Source organism: Pelodiscus sinensis, chromosome 2 (genome assembly GCF_049634645.1).
Source record: "Pelodiscus sinensis isolate JC-2024 chromosome 2, ASM4963464v1, whole genome shotgun sequence".
In the NCBI taxonomy this organism is placed as follows: Eukaryota; Metazoa; Chordata; order Testudines; family Trionychidae; genus Pelodiscus; species Pelodiscus sinensis.
In genome coordinates, this window is record NC_134712.1 from 135,633,931 (window position 1) to 135,650,951 (window position 17,021).

Genomic DNA, 17,021 nt, shown 5'->3' on the forward strand with positions numbered 1-17,021 from the left:
GCTCAGGGTGAGTGGAGGAGCTCCCTCCCACTCCCACTCCCACTCCCACTCCCACTCCTACTCCACCTTGCCCTTTTCTGACAGTCTCCCTTCCCCCCTCTCCACCCCTCCCTCGCCAAACTGTGACTGTTCCCTGACAATGACTTACCTCCATCAGGATGGACCCAACAAATTGGTGTCCCACGGAGCGGTAGCTGTCGGGGGTGGCCAGCTTCCAGAGGGCAATAGCGACCCTCTTTTCCAGGGGGATGGCAGGCCGCAGGTGGGTGTCCTGCCGTTGCAGAGCCGGGGCGAGCCAGGTTCACAGCTCCTGGAAGGTGGCCTTCTGCATCCGGAAGTTGCAGAAGGTTCCAAAGAAGTTTGGAGGCAAAGGCAGTGGGGCTGCATGACGGGCGAACCCTTCGTATCTCTGGTCTGGGTTCAGATGGGGAAGTAGCCTCATGACTGTGTCATGCAGATGCAGCAAAACTTGCAGTATGATGGCATGGGGCCATCGCCTGCCCAGGGGCAGCTCTGGCTCCATGCCAGAAAAAGGGGTCTAAATCAGAAAAACCTCCAAACAAAAAACCTGCTGGGGTGTCTCAGGAAGCTGGGCACTCCAAAGAAGCACTGCAATACCTTGCTTACCTCCTAGAGGGACAGCAACGGCAGCTGCAGGAGCAGAGCAACAGGTGTTCAGGGGTGTCCCTTTAACCACATGTCTCTACAAAGGTCAGGCAGCAGCACCCAGACAGAAATGCTGCCCTCATGCCCTGGCAGAAGCGGTTCCTGGTGGCTTTTTCTTTCGAAAGAGCGTCCAGCAGTCAGGATGCTCTTTTTCGAAAAAGCGGATCGATTTTCCGATCCACATATTGTAGTCTAGACACTCTTTTTCGAAAGACGCTTTTTCGAAAGTTTCTTTCGAAAGAGCTGCGCAGTCTAGACGTACCCATGGGGCCTAGATCGATCAAGGGACTTAGGCCCGGTGATGTTCAGTGTCCCAGTGCCTAAGGTTTAGGCACTTAGAAAATCATAGAAATCACACGGTGATTCACAAAGCCTGAGCCAAGCACCCTGTGCAGTGAATGGGTAGAGAGTGATGTCTTAGAATGCAGTCCGCAAAGCCACTGCACTAAGAAGCTTCTGGAATAAGCTGACAACAGAGTTGAATCTTAAGCCCCTTTTCTCTCATGGAAACAGTTGCTTAAGTCCAGGCTGCTTGTGATTCATGAACCAGGTGACTCCACACAAAACAGCTGGGCTATGTCTACACTGGCGCGATCTTGCACCAGAGCTATGAAAATGAGGCTAAGTGTGGAATATCGCCGAGCCTCATTTGCATATTTAATGAGCCGCCATTTTTGCGGAAGAAGCTCTTGCGCAAGAAGGAGCTGTCTACGCTGCCCCTTCTTGTGCAAGAAAAACCCTCTTGCGCAATGCCGTTATTCCTGAAAATAATCAGCGTAACGGCATCGCGCAAGAGGGTTTTTCTTCTGCAAGCAGGGGCAGCGTAGACTTCTCCTTCCTGTGCAAAAACCTCTTCCTCAAAAATGGCGGCTTATTAGATATGCAAATGAAGCTCGGCGATATTCCACGCTTAGCCTCATTTGCATAGCTCTGGTGCAAGATCGCGCCAATGTAGACGTAGCCCCAGGGTAGGAGGAAAGCCTGCCTCATTATCTTCAGCCTAGTGGTTAGCATGTGCTTTTACTCAGAATATGGAAGACCGTTGGTTTAAATCCTCCCTCTGCCTGCTGAGAAGAAGGGATTTGAACAGGGACCTGTCATCTCTGAGGTGTGGGATAGTCTGATGTGGGGATCTCTCAAGCTCCCCTGTTGAATTTGTTCAACTTTATAAAGTAATCGAAGAGTTACTGTTAGTTCAGCAAGAGACAGCATAAGAATGGTTCTCTAGCCTAGCAGTTAGTGCACTCTCTTGAGCAATGATAGCTCCCTGTTCAAACCCCTTCTTCTCAGCAGGGAGGGGAGAAGGATTTGAGTGAGAGCTCTCCCACACTGTGGAGACCACTAAGCTACAGATTATTAAGTAGAAGTGTCTTTTTGTTCCCCCTTCATGGTTTTGTATAGAATTAGGCTGTCTCTGAGCACACATACCAAATCAGGCCCCACATACAACTTAGGCATTCAGATCCCTATCTTTTCCCTAATTTGTGAATCTATGTGGTCTCAGGCAGGAGCTAGCCACCTGGTCACCTAGAGTGAGGCCAAAGTGTAGGACTTTTACTGCAAATACATAGGTTTTAAGTGAGTACCTTCAGGTTTAGGTGACAGTGGGAGATTTGTGGATCTTAATGGAGCATAATAAAGGGACTTAGGTGCTTAAATATGTTTATGGAACTCACCCAAAATTTACTTGCCAGTTCTTTAACAAAATGCTCTTAACAATATAATGATATTTTATTCTCCTGCCAAACACATTACTTGTTGGAACATTACTTGTTGGTAAGTGGGTGACAGGTTAGATTAAGGTGTTTTCATTCTTACCTTCCTGAAGGAAAATGTGCCAGCTGAAAATAATGTAATCAAGCTAAAATCATTTTATGGCATTTGTGATTTTCTTTGCTGGTGTTCATTATTGATTTTGTGCTATTTCCTGCAGTCTCTTTACTTTTCATAATGCATAGATACCACTGCCTATCTGTATCTTGATATAAAATCTAATTTATAAAATTGTCTCCTAAAAATCCTTCATTATAGTTAAATAAATCTGGCCCACCTTGATGTGATTGTCCAGTATAGCTCAATTGTTCAGAACTTATTTTTACAGTGATCCCAACCCAACTCAAAATCAAACACACCCGAATAAATCATCAGCTTAAAATAATTAAGAATTGATACTTTCAAAATATCTTGACATTCTGTTCAGAGGCACCAACTTCCAGAGTTCCCTCCACTACAGGCCCTTCCCCCTCTCCACCCTTTCCCCCAAACTCCAACCTCCCTCTCCTCCTTTTCCCTGTCCCACCCCTGCCTAACCTCTTCCCATACAGCTCAACCCCCTTCCCTTGCCTCTTCCGGCCCCACTCCTCCAACACCTCTTGCACACCACTGAACAGCTGATCTGCAGCAGGTTGGAGGCACTGGAGGGTGGCGGGGGGGGGGGGGGGGGGCGCTGGTCTGTGCTGCTGGCCATCAGTGCTGAGCACCCAGAGAGTTGGTGCCTACGATTCTGCTTCTCAACAGTCCAGTTTCTGAAATGTTTAAGTGTCATAAAAGTCACTTGGGGTCCTGGGGAGGATGAATATGCCGCTTCTGCACACTTTCGCACCAATTCTCAAATGTGTATTTGAGATGATTAATTTGCCACACACTCTAAAGACAGTGTTATTTATTGGGCTCAGGCAGTTGAAAAAATGAAGACTGTGCTAGTCACAAGGGTCCATGATTTTGTTATCAGTAGAATTTAATAATGTGGACACAATCCTGGGAGGGTCTGAGTCGCTTCAGTTTCCATAGGAACCAAAAGAAAATGTGAGTCCTCAATGCATTGCAAGATCAGGCCCATTAAGAGGAAAACGAGCATGTCAGAGCTCTGCTTTCATACACCTTTCACAAGTCCATTTGTGGAGGGTGCACAGGATTCTATGTGTAGGTGATGTGAAGAATAAGGAGCTCATATGGACTTGTCTCAGAGTCTTGACATGGTGTCTGAGAGGATGGAGGAGGACCAGTTCCAAATCTCGGAGACATACAATAAAGTTTCCTTAGTCAGAGAAGCTTTTTATGTTCTAATCCAAAGGCATCATCAGTGCCCTTTCCTGTCTTGATTTCTTTTGCTTTTCTTCTGTCCTGGGGCAGAGTTTCCTTCTGTCTCTTCTTTCATTGGTCTTGAAATGACTGGTAGCAGCTATGGTAAAAGCACAAGAAAGAACAATTCTTGATTGACATTAATATGAGGTGGTTTTGTGTGCTTATCTTAAATGTATGTATGATTGCTTCTCCTAGCCAAACTATTTAGTGTCAGCAAATGATTTTTTACTGTGATTTCAAAATAGTTGGGGGGGGGAGGGTTTAATGGAGCAGAAATAGGGGATGAGATACACTGAAGTTGGCAAGAAAGACCCTGAGCTCAGGAGGGAAGAGTAGATAGTAGAAGTGAAAGGTAAGAAGGAAATATTGTGATAATTCAGTATGACCTCCTATATAACTCAGGTCAGAGAACATGCCCCAAATAATTCCTAGAATGTAGCTTTTAGAATAGCATCCAATTTTGATTTAAAACTTGTCAGTAATGCAGAATCCCCCACACATCTTAATAAATTTTCTAATGATTAGTTACCCTCACTTACATTTGATGCCTTATTTCCAGTCTGAATCTGTCTAGCTTCACCTTCCATATAACTGTTATAACGTTTCTCTGCTAGCCTGAAGATTCCATTACTAAATATTAAATATTTGTTGCCCATGCAGATACTTATAGACTGTAATCAAGTCATCCCTTTAGCTTTATCTTTGTTAAACTAAACAGGTTGAGCTCTTTGAGTCTGTCACTGGAAGGCAGGTTTTCTAATCCTTTCATCAGTCTCCTGGCTCTTCTCTGAACTCTCTCCAGTTTATCAACATTCTTTTTGCATTGTGGGCACCAGGACATAGCATTTCAACAGCGGTCACTGATTCTGAATCCGTGACCTCTCCTCTTCATTATTTACCCCTCCCTCAGCTTTTGTGTCATCTGCAAACTTTATCAGTGATGATTTTATGTTTTCTTGCAGGTCATTGATAAAAGATGATAAAAAGTATAGGACCAAGAATGGATCCCTGTGAGACCCCAGTAGAAACACACCCATTGAAAACACACCCACTCCATGATTCCCTGTATACAGTTATATTTTGAGGCTTATTGGTTAGCCAGTTTTGAATCCATTTACTGAGTGGCATGTTAATTTTATATCGTTCTGGTTTTTTTTAAAATCAAAGTGTCACGTGGTACCAAATAAAATCCTTACAGAAGTCTAAGTAAATTATGTCAATACTGTAATGTCCTGCTTGTGGTTTCCAAAATGGTGGGCCTCTGTGTTACCTCTCTCCACCTCAGCAAGTGAAAATGTTGCTGCTGCTAAGCTCTGTTAACTGATGATAAACCAGCTTTTTTGCCTTACTAGCAGATATTTTAGGATTATATTAGTCCCAAACTTGTCTTACAGGTTACAAGCAGTGAACCCCAATACCTTGCAATTTCCAGTCCCTTCCACTGAACACTAAACAGAAGTTATTAAGTTAGCCAGGTCTAAAGGGACAGAGCATGGACCAGACCGTATGGCTAGAGGAGGATTCACCCTCTAGTTTAATACAAAGCACTAAGGTGGTTATGTATTAAAAGAAAGAGTTCATTAACAGAGAACAGAGATTTAAGTAATACTAACTAAGAATAGAAGACAGGCGTGGTTACAAACAAACCAAAATGCTTTTTTAATTACAAACTTAATTTCAGCAAGTTACAGTCTTTATCTAAGCAAATTTGTCACTGACTTTAAGTCGCTAGCAGCTCTTGCCTTCCCAGCCAAGAGGATCCAGCTTTCATAGCCTCAGAGTTGTATAAAATCAGCCCCTAGTGATGGATAACAAAAAAGTTTCTTTGTCCTCCCTTTATTTACAGAAAGTCTATTGTGTCTGTTTTGAGAATCAGAAGGATTCCCTAGGGTACAGATTTTGTCCTCTGATGTGATCGTTAAGCAGCCTTCGTCTCTGCTTTGTTAGCTTGATGTCTTTGTTCACCTGTAAATATAGTTTCATTGACCTCTGCCAGTGATCACTGGTCAGACAATTTTGAGGCCATTCCTTTGTCTAGGAGAGGTTGGGCTTATGCACTCTCTCCCAGAAACATTTTACGAATATATTTCCAACACACATGCATATTTTTATACACAGTCTATATATACATCACGCTGTGGTTTTGGGGACTGGCATGTTACCAATTTACATGGGACATCTCACATGGCACTTTTTAGATGCTGATTATGACAAAAGTATCTTGGAGCAATGAGTGTGTCAGGCCTGTTCTGAGTTTCAGTATAGGGGGCCCTCTGCCAGTTGGCTCTAATGGGCTTCCAGGGTCATAAACAATATTACAGTTATCAGATTTGTAATCAGATAACAATCAGATTTGTAATCTCAGTAATCTCTATTCATTTCCTTAAAACTTTAAGATTCAGAGAACAGTATCAGGGGACAGCTCTACCTGGCATAAGAATATTAAAAATCCATTCAAACAATTATATTTTAACACAATGACCTTATCATTGCAGTTAGACACTTCATACCATTTCTTGCCATTTCAACCAGAAAGGACATTGTCTCAACTACTTGATTACCTGCATCCTGCTTCAAAGGCCTTTTAAGACTGCACTTGAAAGAGAATCCTCTGAACTCTCATTCATGCTTAAATTCGACACTTTACGCCTGAGTTTGAATAAAGAATCTAATTACCTTACCCATTACAAAGATAGCTTCCCCAGTTATCACCTCTAATATCATTAGCTCACAGACATTTACCTTCCCCCCCTCACATCCCCCTTCTGTTCTGAAATTTGATTTGTCCTTTTCATGTGTGTTCATTTTTTTTAATTGTATCCTTTGGTATATATGGTTGTGACTATTTTCTTCTACTATTTGATCTGAGGAAGTGGGTCTGGCCCACGAAAGCTCATCATCTAATAAACCATCTTGTTAGTCTTTAAAGAGCTACATAGTCCTGTTTTTTGATTCAGCTACACCAGACTAACACGGCTACATTTCTATCACAGTTAATAGGCAGGAATGCTAGAAAATGTAAAGTCTATTGTTGTTGCTGCCACCTTCCCCTCTTCTCTGCCTCAGGCTCAAGCTAGTAGTGGGAGGAGACACTGTTGTCCCCCCTTGCCTGAAAACTGCCGCAGGTTGTGCTTACGGCTGCCCTTCTGATAGCCCCAGCTGAAAGCCCAAGGACCGAATGGTCAGATATGGAAGCAAATTATGCTCTTGCCTTTAAAAAAGTATTGATGAACTATAACAAAAAACAGGACTATGTAGCACTTTAAAGACTAACAAGATGGTTTATTAGATGATGAGCTTTCGTGGGCCAGACCCACTTCCTCAGATAAAATAGTGGAAGAAAATAGTCACAACCATATATACCAAAGGATACAATTTGCTACTACAGACTACTCTGCATTTCATCAGATCTTACAGCTTCATCTGTAGCCCCAAGACATCAGTTGAGAGTAGACATTGTGTCAGTTGTATTTGTTAACTGGGATTGTAGAAACCATTTTAAGTTGATTATGACTATTGTTAACTGAATTGAGTGCCTTCAAAATTAAAACAGCTTTTTTGAGAGATTGTATACTCTCCCGGCTAATACTGCTGCCACCTATAAAATGAGATTAGCTGTGCACTGTGGATCCCAGATAACCTGCTCTGTTTACATTATCGTGGACTATTGTAACCTTTTGCAAGGAGGCTAGGAATAGAGTCAGAAAAAGGAAAAGACACACAAAATAAGTCAGCCTGCAGAGACCACAAAGGGCACTGTAGTATCAAAGAACCGGGTTTAAGGAGCAATCACTGAGCTCCAAAAGTATCAAGTTATTATGGTTCTCATGTTGATTGTCATACAACAGCTAGAGGCTCATGTGGCATTGTCACTACAGTACTGGAGCCAAATGTATCTCATTCCAATAGGCACAGCGTTCCAAACTGGTAAGCATGGTATATTTTCAAAATCTTGTTTGCAAACTGAAAGGAGATTATAGAATATGAACAGTATGTCTGTTTGGTGGAGCTTGCAAATATTTTTAAAGGGACATATTGAGAAAAAATAAGCTTGCAGTACATCAAAATTGACATGTACATTAAAATAAAAAAGGTGAAAAACTGGAACGATTAAGCAAATACATTTTGTGTTTATTAAACACAAACATTTGATCTAAATGTTGGCATTCAGTTAAGAAAAAGTAGGAGAGTAGGGACTGTGAGACTAGTTGTCAATAGGAGCATCATAGCACCGACTGTGCTCACTGCCTATCGGTCTCCATCACTGGTAGCAGCTACTAGTTGGGAACCATCTGAACTAATATCTGGCTCTATTTAGAGGAGGCTATCTTCCGTTCCATTCCAACACTGCTCCTGCTATTCTTGTTCTGCACACAGAAGGAAAATTTCAAAAAATCATGAGTCATGCCTCTGCCTCCCAAAAGCCATGAGATTGGTCTCCTGAATGTGATTTTTGAAAGAAAGATTACATTGTGTTTTTTGGTCTGTATTCTGTTTTAATTGTCCCAAAGGAAGAAAAGAAATCTAAGGGTCAGGATTCTGCTGTGCTAACTCTTCCCCTTTACTCTGCTTTAAATATAACTTGGGTTGTAGCCACAGTGGTAGCTAGAAGGGGATTCTTTTTTGACCTCGTGCACATGGTGAACAGCTGGTGCATATGAAGGACCCTGCTACTGTTAACAGCAGTCACTATTTCTTTGATTAAATAGGGACCAGGTAGGGAGTCAAATGGGGTCATTTGGACCTTTTGAACTAAAAATGTTTGCCACTTTATTAGGTTTAAAGTTTTTTCATCGATGGGCTTCTTATGTCTCTCTGTAAGTTGGTGGTCAAGTTGAATTCTGCATGTTTCTTATTATGTTCTGGCTAGGCAGAGGAATCCGAGAGAATGAATTTTCTCCTTGTTCTTTGCCTCTGTCTTCTGAGTAGTTAGTCACTGCCTTTAGATCACAGTCAGCATCTAAGCACAATGTGTAGGCAGTGGGGAAAACCTCTGGACTTTTACTAAACATCTCACTTTATTGCTGCTATATTGTGTATATTTATCAGAGCACTGTGAAATACTTACAGCTGGGTTACACAAGTACTCCTGAAAACATGAGATAATGGTTTTAATACTAATGGTCAAGTGAGAGGTTAAGGATTAAGTACTCTGGTTTCATTTAATCAGTGGCAACAGTATTTCCATATTTCAGGGAAACTGTTATTTCATTGTTTTTACTGTAATTAAATAATGGCTCAAGGCTAACTGGGTGGTCAGATACATTTCCTGACTTCTCTTCTTCCTGGAGGTTCTCCAGAGCTTTTAGTTGTTATCAAGAACATTAAACATTAAAGTTGATTTATGTTATTTACAATATTAACAATGTGGACATGCCAACTGATGGCTGAAATATTGAAAGTTGAGCAGAGATATTATGATCTTAAAATAAAACAACCCATAGGACAGATATTTGCTTTTCAGATGATTAAATGTAAAATCACCCAATGATCTGGGAACTTGCGGTGTTCATCTTGATATATAATAATTGGTATACAAAATTTTTCTAGGCCTCCATATCATTAAGCCACATTTGCAAAATATTTTTGCCCAGTAGTACAGTATTATGTGTGGCTTATTGCTATGTGATAATATAAGGAAAGTTCTTGTGTCCCACCAAATATATGTATAAGACACATCAGTACATACATTCCACATCAGTATGCCATGCCTTAAATCTGAATTTCCCAATATTAAGTTAGAATATTAATGCTCTAATAGCACACTAGTCTGTATTCCAATATCACCTTTTGTGTGCTTCCAAAATGGAATTGTAAGAGTTGTATGGTAGCTTGTTAATGTTTTTCCTAATCCCACATTGATTTACAGCATGATGATTCTTACACTGTTCCAGCTATATGGTTTTGTTTGTGATCCAAAATCTACTGTGAGAAGTAGAATTTTTAAATTAAAATACATTGTAAAAATTAATTTCTGAATCTGGAAATCCATGGGCACGACCTCAACGACAATGAATTACTAGTGGCTCTGACTGATGAATGGTGGTGAGTGCTGCTCATTGGGTTATAATTTTCCATGCACTTTAAAATTGTTAGAGATCATTTAATATTTTTCAATATATATTATTTACTGTTGGGTTTTTTTAAGGAAGCAATTTACAAATGTAAACCCAAGTCTAATAAAAGGGTCAATCATTCATGTCAGGCACTGCCTTCCATTTAGGAATGTGGAGGTATCCATTTATCTGCTTTTACCCCTTTTCCTGCTGGCTCTTGGGGACCCATGGCCCTACCTTACCTCCCTTTGGGGTATCTTGCACTCAAGTGGCACATGAAGAAAGCAGTTCCTTTAGTATAAGAAGCACAGGGACTGCCGTGAAGCCTATTGCTGTGCCTTTCATTTTCACTTCAATCTCTGTGCAACCATGAAGAAGCAGGGAACAATCAGAAAATGAGTCAAACTAAAGCTCCAGAGCCAAACACACACGCACGCACACACAGCTTTGTGGAAGCTCAGATCCAGTTTAACTCCTGACCCAAACTATCCCAACTTTGTGGAAATTATGATTCAAGCTTTGCAATTTAGGCCTATCACTAAGTTGAACCTCAAATCTCATCTTATATGGGTAAAAAAAAAAAAAAAAAAGCCAAATGATATGCTTCCTCAATGTGCTATTGATCCATCTGCTTACTCTTAACAACCTCCTTATTTTTTATTTATAGACTGGCCTTATTGTTGCCTGTTACCAAGGTTTTGTGGATATTATAATAGCCTTAGCACAGTGCCCTCATGTTGATGTAAACTGGCAGGACAATGAAGGGAATACAGCTCTAATTACAGCTGCACAGGCAGGTAAGGTTCTTTCTCTGGTTCACCTTTATGTTCCAGGGTTACGGCAACATGTTTGTCATGGCCATCACTTTTGGGGGGAAAAACTGTGACTCGGGTTTTTTTCCACAGTGGCTCATAGATTTTATAAACCCACTAGTCTACTTCCAAACAAAGCTCTCATGAACCTTTAACAAGTTCACTGTGTATAGATGTCAAATTCAAACAGTATCTTTTGTGGTGGAGTAGGGGAGAGTAAACTGGATTTATGAATAGGTCTAAGCCATTAATTATTAATAGATTATTTTAATTATTTTAATTTCAAATAAATGTAAATTTTCTTTAAATGTCTTTTATTTTGGTTTTATCTTTTGATTTTTCTGTGTTTCTTCCATGACAAACAACTTGTCATAATGATGTTAATATAGTGTATTATGTAGCTAAGTGTGTTCATAACTATGGCTTTTTTCCTCACATACCTTGCACATGCCTTGCTGGCCTGTGGTCATTGCTGAATATTGGAAAGTAAGTTAAGGAGCTATGTGACAACTCAGAAGTATTTTAGCTGCAAATATGTTATTTAATCATTCCATATTAAGGACAAATAATCTGATTAGATATTATGGCCCTGATCCATCATTCACTAATACCGATTTTATACAAAGATAACTACATTGACTTCAGTGGTGTTGCTCCTAATTTAGAATAGAGTGAGAGAAGAATCAAAGTTGTCTGCATGTTTTATTCCACTCAGAGACAAATGTGTGCTTACTGCTGGTATTAATACACTCATAATCAATTTCTTATTTTTAAAAAAAGATAAATTACTGTGCTTTAATTTTAAAGACTGCTGTAGTCACATACTGTAAGTGGTTACAAAATACTGAAGGGACTCAGAAAAGAGAGATGACAAATACAATTAAGATATGTATCTACTGACCAAATACAGACTCTATTTTTGTCCGTATCTGGCTCTGCTCATCTAAGCAAATCGTCTACTTTGGTTCTAGAAGTAATCACTTAACAGCTAGGTGGATGCCCAACCTGCTCTCCAGGCATGGAATCTATGATGTACTTAACTGTATTTATGTGTTTCAAGTGTTGTTGTGGCCATGTTGGTCCCAGAATGTGAAAGAGGCAAGGTGGGTAAGATAATATCTTTTATTGGACCAACTTCTGCTGGAGACAGGGAAAAGCTTTGGAACTTACACAGAACTCTTTTTCAGGTCTGAGAAAAGTACTTAGAATGTCACAGCTAAATACAAGGTGGAACAAAGAAAGAGTTATCACATATTGTAAGAAACAATTCAAAATGAAGTGGGTAGTTAACTTGGCTAGTTGTAGAAAAAAGGAGAGCTACCCTGCCACTTATGATGGCAAAACCTACATCACTTAGGAGTGTGAAAAAAGCCCCTGAATAACGTAAGTTTCACTAAGAGAAATCCTGTGGCACCTTATAGACCATAGGTTCCCAAACTGGGGGGGGGGGGGGTGCGCGCCCCCCTGGGAGGTGTGAAGAAATGTCGGGGGGAAGGGTGCGAGGCAACCCAGCCCCTCCTCCCCTGGTCAATCCTCCCTTCCCCCGTCAATCCCCCCCAAGAAAGATCCCGGTCCATCTGGTAAAAAAAATTCAGAAAATACCATGTGAAATGTCCGGTATTTTCTGTTTTTCCTGGCTCGGGCTGCAGGAGGACGAAGCATCCCAGGCAGACTTCAAAATGGCCGCCTTAAAAGGACAATGCCTGCTCTGCTCTTAAAAGGGCAAATTTTTTTTGTTGTCAAAAACTTTTCCCCTGGAGTACCGGCACCTTTTTTTTTTACACTGGTCCTGGGAATCAAAGGGGCCACAATTTTTGTTTTGTTTTGCTCAATGAGTTTTGCTGATATTTTGCCAGGGTGCGGGTATAAGAGTTTCTCAAAAATCAAAAAGGGGGCGTGATGCCAAAAAGTTTGGAAACCACTATTATAGACTGACAGATTTATTGGAGCATAAGCTTTCGAGGGCAAAGACCCACTTTGTCAGATGCATGTCACAGGACTTCTCATTGTTTATGCAAATTCAGACTAACACAGCTACCCCTCCGATAAGTTTCACTGACATAGGTGGCAGTGTGCACAGTGCAATGTCAGCAAGACACCGTCTCCCACCACCAGCTATTGCCACTCATTGAGGTGGTTTTATGATGTCAACATAGAACGACTACATGAGTGATCTCACAGCAGCAGCACAGCTTCTAGAGTGGATATAGTCTTAGTGGGTTACAGATTGTAATAACGGGCCATAAATCCAATGTCTTTATTAAATCCATGATTTTTAGTGTCTGCTAGTGTCTAGCAGAGTTATGAGAGTATTGTTCCTGTAATTTTTCTATATGTCTAAAATTTAGGCACCCCAAAGCTCAGGGTCACAATACCTAATATTTTTTGTCAATCTAAAAGCCTTAGTATCTCTGGCTGACAGGAAATTTGAGGTTCTGCAACTTTGAAATTGTAGACTTTGAGATAATTAATTCTGACATAAGTTAGTTAAGAGGATTTATACCTAGCATCAAAGAGTTCCACATCTGAGGCCAGATGAACCGAAAGAATGATGAGCAACAAATAGGTTGGTATACACATAACATACATTTAAGGTTCCCATTTAATGGACAGCATTAGACAAGTGGTCCACCTGTGACAGACAAGTCCCATTAAAAAAGTCTAGGGCAGTTGTTTAAAAAAGAAAATTATATAGTTTAATGATAATTTTCTATGCCTTGATTATAATTGTTTGGCAGCCAACTGAACATGCATAGACATTATTTATATAGCAATAAAAACAGCTACTACTTTTGCTCCTAGTAAATCTTTGGCTTTACTCAAGAAACATTTTGTATTTTTCTGAAAAAGGAAATGATGGATTAATTTCTACTTAAGAAATCACTTAGAAGTAGTAATTCCTTATAAAATATTTAAATTCTTTCAAAATTGTCTTAATTGTAGTAAGGTAATAATCTCTGTAGCTTTCTAAATAGAATCAGTAGGGCTCAAGTGCTCTATAACCTGCTTTTCTTTTATCTGCTTCTGATGTACATTTGGCCCATAAGAGATTTAGAGTTAAGTCTGAATCTTTTCTGCCTTTTATACTTAATTATAATGAGCTCAGAATTAATCTATAGTACTGACATTGACTTGGCAGACATTGATTTGACACTGACAGTGTTTGATATTGATCCCCAAAGCAACTCAGGCTGACTTTAATCAGCAGAAGCTTATACAAGCTCATAAATACTTCTTTTTACTTATTTTCCCCTTGGTAATCTTGAGTCAGTGTTGATAACAGTTATTTAATGCTTTATTACAGGATACTGTTCTATTAATACAGATTATCATTGCAATCAGTGGAGTTAACATGGAATATAGTTACTACTTAATTCTATGTAGTAGCTTAGAGCAATATATTGTAGATGACTGAAACCAAATATTTTATGTAGTTTTTCTTTAATTTTTCAAGTATGTTGTAAATAACCTTTTCTAATATAATAATTTTAGACTTCTCCTGCCTTCTGTTTTCTTATTTGGTTAGGTCATGTCTATACTACAAAATTAAGTTGACCTACCTTACATTGGAATATATCCACCAAAAATAATTGCATCACTTGTGCATGTCTATACACTTCGCTCTTTGTATAGGTGGTGCATATCTTCACCATGATATGCACTTATATTGATTGTACTGTTAGGGTGTGTCTAGACTACATGCCTCCTTCGACGGAGGCATGTAGATTAGCCAGATCGGAAGAGGGAAATGAAGCCGCGATTAAAATAATCGCGGCTTCATTTAAATTTAAATGGCTGCCCCGATCTGCCGATCAGCTGTTTGTCGGCAGATCGGGGCAGTCTGGACGCGATGCGCCGACAAAGAAGCCTTTCTTCATCGGCACAGGTAAACCTGGTTTCACGAGGCTTACCTGTGCCGATGAAGAAAGGCTTCTTTGTCGGCGCGTCGCATCCAGACTGCCCCGATCTGCCGACAAACAGCTGATCGGCAGATCGGGGCAGCCATTTAAATTTAAATGAAGCCGCGATTATTTTAATCGCGGCTTCATTTCCCTCTTCCGATCTGGCTAATCTACATGCCTCCGTCGAAGGAGGCATGTAGTCTAGACACACCCTTAGTGTGGGTGTGGCAAGCAGGTTCTGGGGAGACAATGCTGGGAGTATCTAGTCACGGTGAATTGCATAGAGATAGGGCTTCCTACAGCCCTACACAGGGAGTTTTCCACTATAAGGCAATCAGAAACCAGTCACAAAAAGCACTTCTGTTCACCACACTGGCTCACAAGAAGTCATACAAGCAATTCCCTCAGACATTCCAGTTCCCCTGTGTCCACATCAGTACATACCTTATACAGATGAGAGGTTATGAAAACCAATCTCATCAAATAAAAAGGTTCTTCCAATCCCAAAGGACCAGCCATATTCCCATGTCAGTTTACAACTCAGAATCTTACCCCAAAAAGCACACTGTTGCTGATCCTTTAGAATATAAAATCTGAAGGTTTATAGCAAGAAAGAAAGAAAGAAAGAAAGAAAGAAAGAAAGAAAGAAAGAAAGAAAGAAAGAAAGAAAGAAAGAAAGAAAGAAAGAAAGAAAGAAAGAAAGAAAGAAAGGTTAATGGTATCAAATCTGTAGCAGTGATGCAATAAACTGCTGGCTTAAATCAAGTATCTGGAGTACATCCACCATTAAAATGGGTCAATCAGTTCTTTGTTTAGAGCTTCAGTTTTTAGTAAAGATCCTCCAGAGGTGAGAAGCAGGAGTGAAGACAAAATGGAGGCATTCCAGGGCCCTTTATATATCCTTTTCCATGTGAAAGGAATCTCCTTGTTCCTGCTGTGGAAAAGTATATTCCAAGATGGAGTTTGGAGTCACATGGGCAAGTCACCTATCCATGCACAACTCAGTTCTTTGCAGATGGACTTCATGGCCCACATTCCAGTTTGAAGGTCTGCAGAGAAGTCCATTCATTGTAGTTGGGTGCCTCCCATGCTTCATTGTTCATTGAATGTTTCTTGATGGGCCAATCGACATGAATAGTCTTACCCAGGCATGCTGGCTAACTATTCTTTGGAGGGCAGCAAGGGAGCAGAGATAGGGACCAGGATAGCTATAACCCCATTGGGCCAGCAGGGGGCAGAGGTGGAGAAAGGCACAGCTATCTACTCTATATTTCAGAGAGTTCATACTGAACCCCTCATCCTCAGCCCCGCCCCAGAACAGTGATTTAAATGTAAAAAAACCGTATTTGAGTTAAGGAGCTGAGCAATGCCAGGTAAATCTTCTAATATTATATAACTTTACAAGCAGCATGGCTATTGGATTGCATAAACACCTCCCTTCTCCCCTGACTTAAGTGTTTGAGTTTTCATAAGTGAGTGTATCCCTCCCTCCACTGTCTCAGGCCTGTCTTCCAAACCATAGAGTCCCAAACTGAGATAACCACTCTGAGAAAGAGGGGAAGGTAGCAAGAAAATGTGAATGAAAAGAGGTGGCTTTCAAAGAAGAGCAGATACCAGGAAGTAACTGACCTATCATCTTTGAGAGCCTATGTGCATTTCCTCTTATGGGAGATTAGTGAGCAGTATCACCAAAGATGAATGGCAGGCTTAAGAGTTCTATAATTAAATACCTATTGCTGCCAAATGTAGCTTCTAAGCCGAAGGCTAGGTTTAATGAATTGTGCTTAGTGAAGGTGTAAGCCAAACTCCAAGTGCCTATTCTGCAAATTCCCTGTTTAAATATGTCATGTAGCCATGGTCCTAGTTAGTTCATTGTGTTTCAAACTCTTAACAATAATTTATTTTCCTAACTGCGGAGTATTCCCATTTAAAATAATATCTGGAACAAACACCCAGCCGATTGAAATAGTTTATTTTTAAAAAAGATAAGTGTAATTATTACACCAAGATCATTGTTATTTTAATCTGAAATTATTCTTGTGTGTGCTATACAAAGTAGCAAATCCACACTATTTTGATTAGTTGTAAGAATGTATAAAACAGTTCCACTTTTGGGGGTCTAAATCCAAACTGTACTATATGGAATTTCATAGTCTCAAACACATCTCTGGTGTTCAGTTGAGCATAGGAAATAGGTAGATAAGCAGGCATGTAGTGTTCATTGAAGCTGCAAGAAGGACTTGTCTATTATCTTTTTCTATTATCTTTTGTAGAAAGAAAAACTTTTTAATATGTAGTATATCATGGTTATTTTGGAATTTTGATCTGAGCATCAGGTCTATCAAAATGCTAGCAGCAGAATTGCTTTTAAAACTTCAGCTTAACAAAGATCTTTTGAGAAAGAAAAACAAATCAAAAACAGAAGTAAAGAATACCACATACAGTAAAAGAAAAGAAAAATGAATGAAAATGGAAACAGAAGGGGAAAAGGGAGAAAGACA

General features: G+C 40.2%; 1 protein-coding gene across 1 annotated transcript in view; it reads left to right on the forward strand.

Moving 5' to 3' along the window:
- Window positions 1-17,021, forward strand: part of ANKRD33B (ankyrin repeat domain 33B) — a 78,066-nt gene that overhangs the window by 40,296 nt on the left and 20,749 nt on the right. Inside the window, exon 2 of the mRNA XM_025183120.2 lies at window positions 10,474-10,603. Coding sequence (XP_025038905.2) covers window positions 10,474-10,603 — 130 coding nt within the window. The remainder of the gene's footprint in view (window positions 1-10,473; window positions 10,604-17,021) is intronic.